The 1,899-nt window shown below is 44.9% G+C and overlaps 1 protein-coding gene across 2 annotated transcripts; it reads left to right on the top strand.

Annotated features, from left to right (window-relative positions):
- Positions 1–335: 335 nt before the first annotated feature.
- LOC150021891 (zinc finger CCHC domain-containing protein 17-like) lies at positions 336–1,757 on the top strand. 2 transcript variants are annotated; one of them, XM_090266823.1, is made up of 3 exons: positions 336–1,154; positions 1,435–1,522; positions 1,712–1,757. In XM_090266823.1, exons 1-3 carry the CDS (start codon positions 436–438, stop codon positions 1,715–1,717), a joined length of 813 nt encoding a protein of 270 aa, XP_090122949.1. In that variant the 5' UTR covers positions 336–435; the 3' UTR covers positions 1,718–1,757. The 2 variants fall into 2 exon arrangements, with proteins under 2 accessions (XP_090122949.1, XP_090122941.1); XM_090266815.1 differs by having other exon boundaries at positions 1,435–1,757.
- Positions 1,758–1,899: the final 142 nt, after the last annotated feature.

The following is a 1,899-nucleotide window of genomic DNA, read 5'->3' as shown; positions in this document are numbered from 1 at the left end:
TGATTGTTGTTCTTAATTTTTGAATTTCTGATTCTAGTGTTTTCTTCATTTTTAAATAAATGTATATCTCCAAATGTTTGAGATTTAGTTTAGTGTATACTGCCATGGTACAATGTTCTGCTTCAAAGCCATTTTTGGGGGTACTTATGAAATAATATTTTGTAATTTGAAATTTTTTATATTAGATTATATGATAAGTAGGAGAGACAGTATATAAAATGGTAGTAAAGTTCCTCCATCTCACCTATTCCTCCTGGTATATTTGTTTAGTAAATAAAGAAAAAAAATTATTACCAAATGTCTAACTAAATTAAGAATTATATTCAACTTTTTGGCATTTCGCGCAATGCTGCAGCAGAGAGACGTGGACCTGTTGCCCAGACGCTTGAATTAGCTTTAGCAGAAGAGATATGGAGGAGCCATAGAACATTAAGGATGAATTCAGGAAGACCCGAGACAATGGAGAACTTGCCTGCTCTCTACACTATTTTCCAAGGAGAGGTTGCTATGGTGACAGACTATGGAGCCTTCATCAAAATCCCAGGCTGTTGGAAGCAAGGTCTGGTCCATCGAACTCACATGTCATCCTGTCATGTGGATAAGCCCTCTGAGATAGTAGATGTTGGAGACAAAGTCTGGGTGAAGCTTATTGGCCGAGAGATGAAAAATGATAGGATAAAAGTATCCCTCTCCATGAAAGTTGTCAACCAAGGGACTGGAAAAGACCTTGACCCCAACAACATTATCATTGAGCAAGAAGAGAGGCGGAGGCCGTCCTTCCAGGATTACACTGGCCAGAAGATCACCCTCGAGGCCATCCTGAACACTACCTGCAAGAAGTGTGGCTGTAAAGGCCACTTTGCGAAGGATTGTTTCATGCAGCCAGGTGGGACCAAATACTCTCTGATACCTGATGAAGATGAGAAGGAAGAGGCAAAGTCTGCAGAGTCTGAGAAGCCTGACCCCACAAAGAATTCTAGAAAAAGAAAGAAGGAAAAGAAGAAAAAGAAACATAGAGACAGGAAGTCATCTGACTCGGACAGCTCAGACACTGAGAGTGATACAGGCAAGAGGGCAAGGCACACAGCAAAAGACAGCAAGGCAGCAAAGAAGAAGAAGAAGAAGAAGAAGAAACACAAGAAGAAGCACAAGGAGTGGGAGTGCAAGGAGTAGAGGGGGTGGTTGAGAGGAGGAGGAACCAGGAGCCTTGTGCCCTGCAGCCCTGGCTCCTAAAAGACCCAATAGTGAGAATATGGCCTCCCACCCCATGACTTCTCTCCCATGGGAGACAGTTTCCCCTTAAGCCGCAGGCAGGTTTGGGAGTTACATGTTAGAAGCATCTGCCTGAATGAGTTGTTTCCTTATCACTCCTGGTCCGTTTGCAAGTGACCCCTGCAGCTCACCCATCCATTCACCCAACCTTTTATTCAGCAGGAGGTCCTGTTACCCTCTCCAGCTGCCACTGCCAGAGCCTGATTCCTATACAGGAGTCCAGGCTAGAGCCACAGTTACTGCTGTGGAGGTGAGTCTGGCTGTAGTTGGAGAATAGAGCGATTGGCCCCTTCCCATTGGTTTGCCGTGGGTTGATTGGTGGGTGATCTCTGCTGCAGCCAACACAGGGGTAGAGGAAGGGAGACTGGTAGTCTGAGAGAACATGGTAAGAAGTGGTGCTCGCTTTTTCCATTTCCCCAACACGATTCTACTCTGCTAGAAGTGACAGCCTGTGGTTGCAGCCAGAAAACCATTGTTCACAGTGACTGAGCTTCTGTGTGACATTCTGCCAGACCGCCGAACCGGACAGCTCAAGCCAAGATCATCGCTTTACTTTATGTTTACTACTGTATGAGTCAGTTGGTTCCACTTCAGGTTGCTGCTTAAATTCCTGGCACTAAATGGAAA

The sequence above is a fragment of the Furipterus horrens genome, unplaced genomic scaffold (genome assembly GCF_987537825.1).
Source record: "Furipterus horrens unplaced genomic scaffold, mFurHor1.1.pri manual_scaffold_1, whole genome shotgun sequence".
Lineage (NCBI taxonomy): Eukaryota > Metazoa > Chordata > Mammalia > Chiroptera > Furipteridae > Furipterus > Furipterus horrens.
Note: the sequence above shows the minus strand (reverse complement) of the source record. Positions and strands in the feature narration are given on the sequence as shown.

Bases quoted from the DNA above. Each gene is read 5' to 3' on its own strand.
- LOC150021891 (XM_090266815.1), top strand. From the start codon at position 436: ATGAATTCAGGAAGACCCGAGACAATGGAGAACTTGCCTGCTCTCTAC. The intron at 1,155-1,434 runs GTGGGAGTGCAA...TTTATTCAGCAG, and splicing joins CACAAGAAGAAGCACAAGGA to GAGGTCCTGTTACCCTCTCC.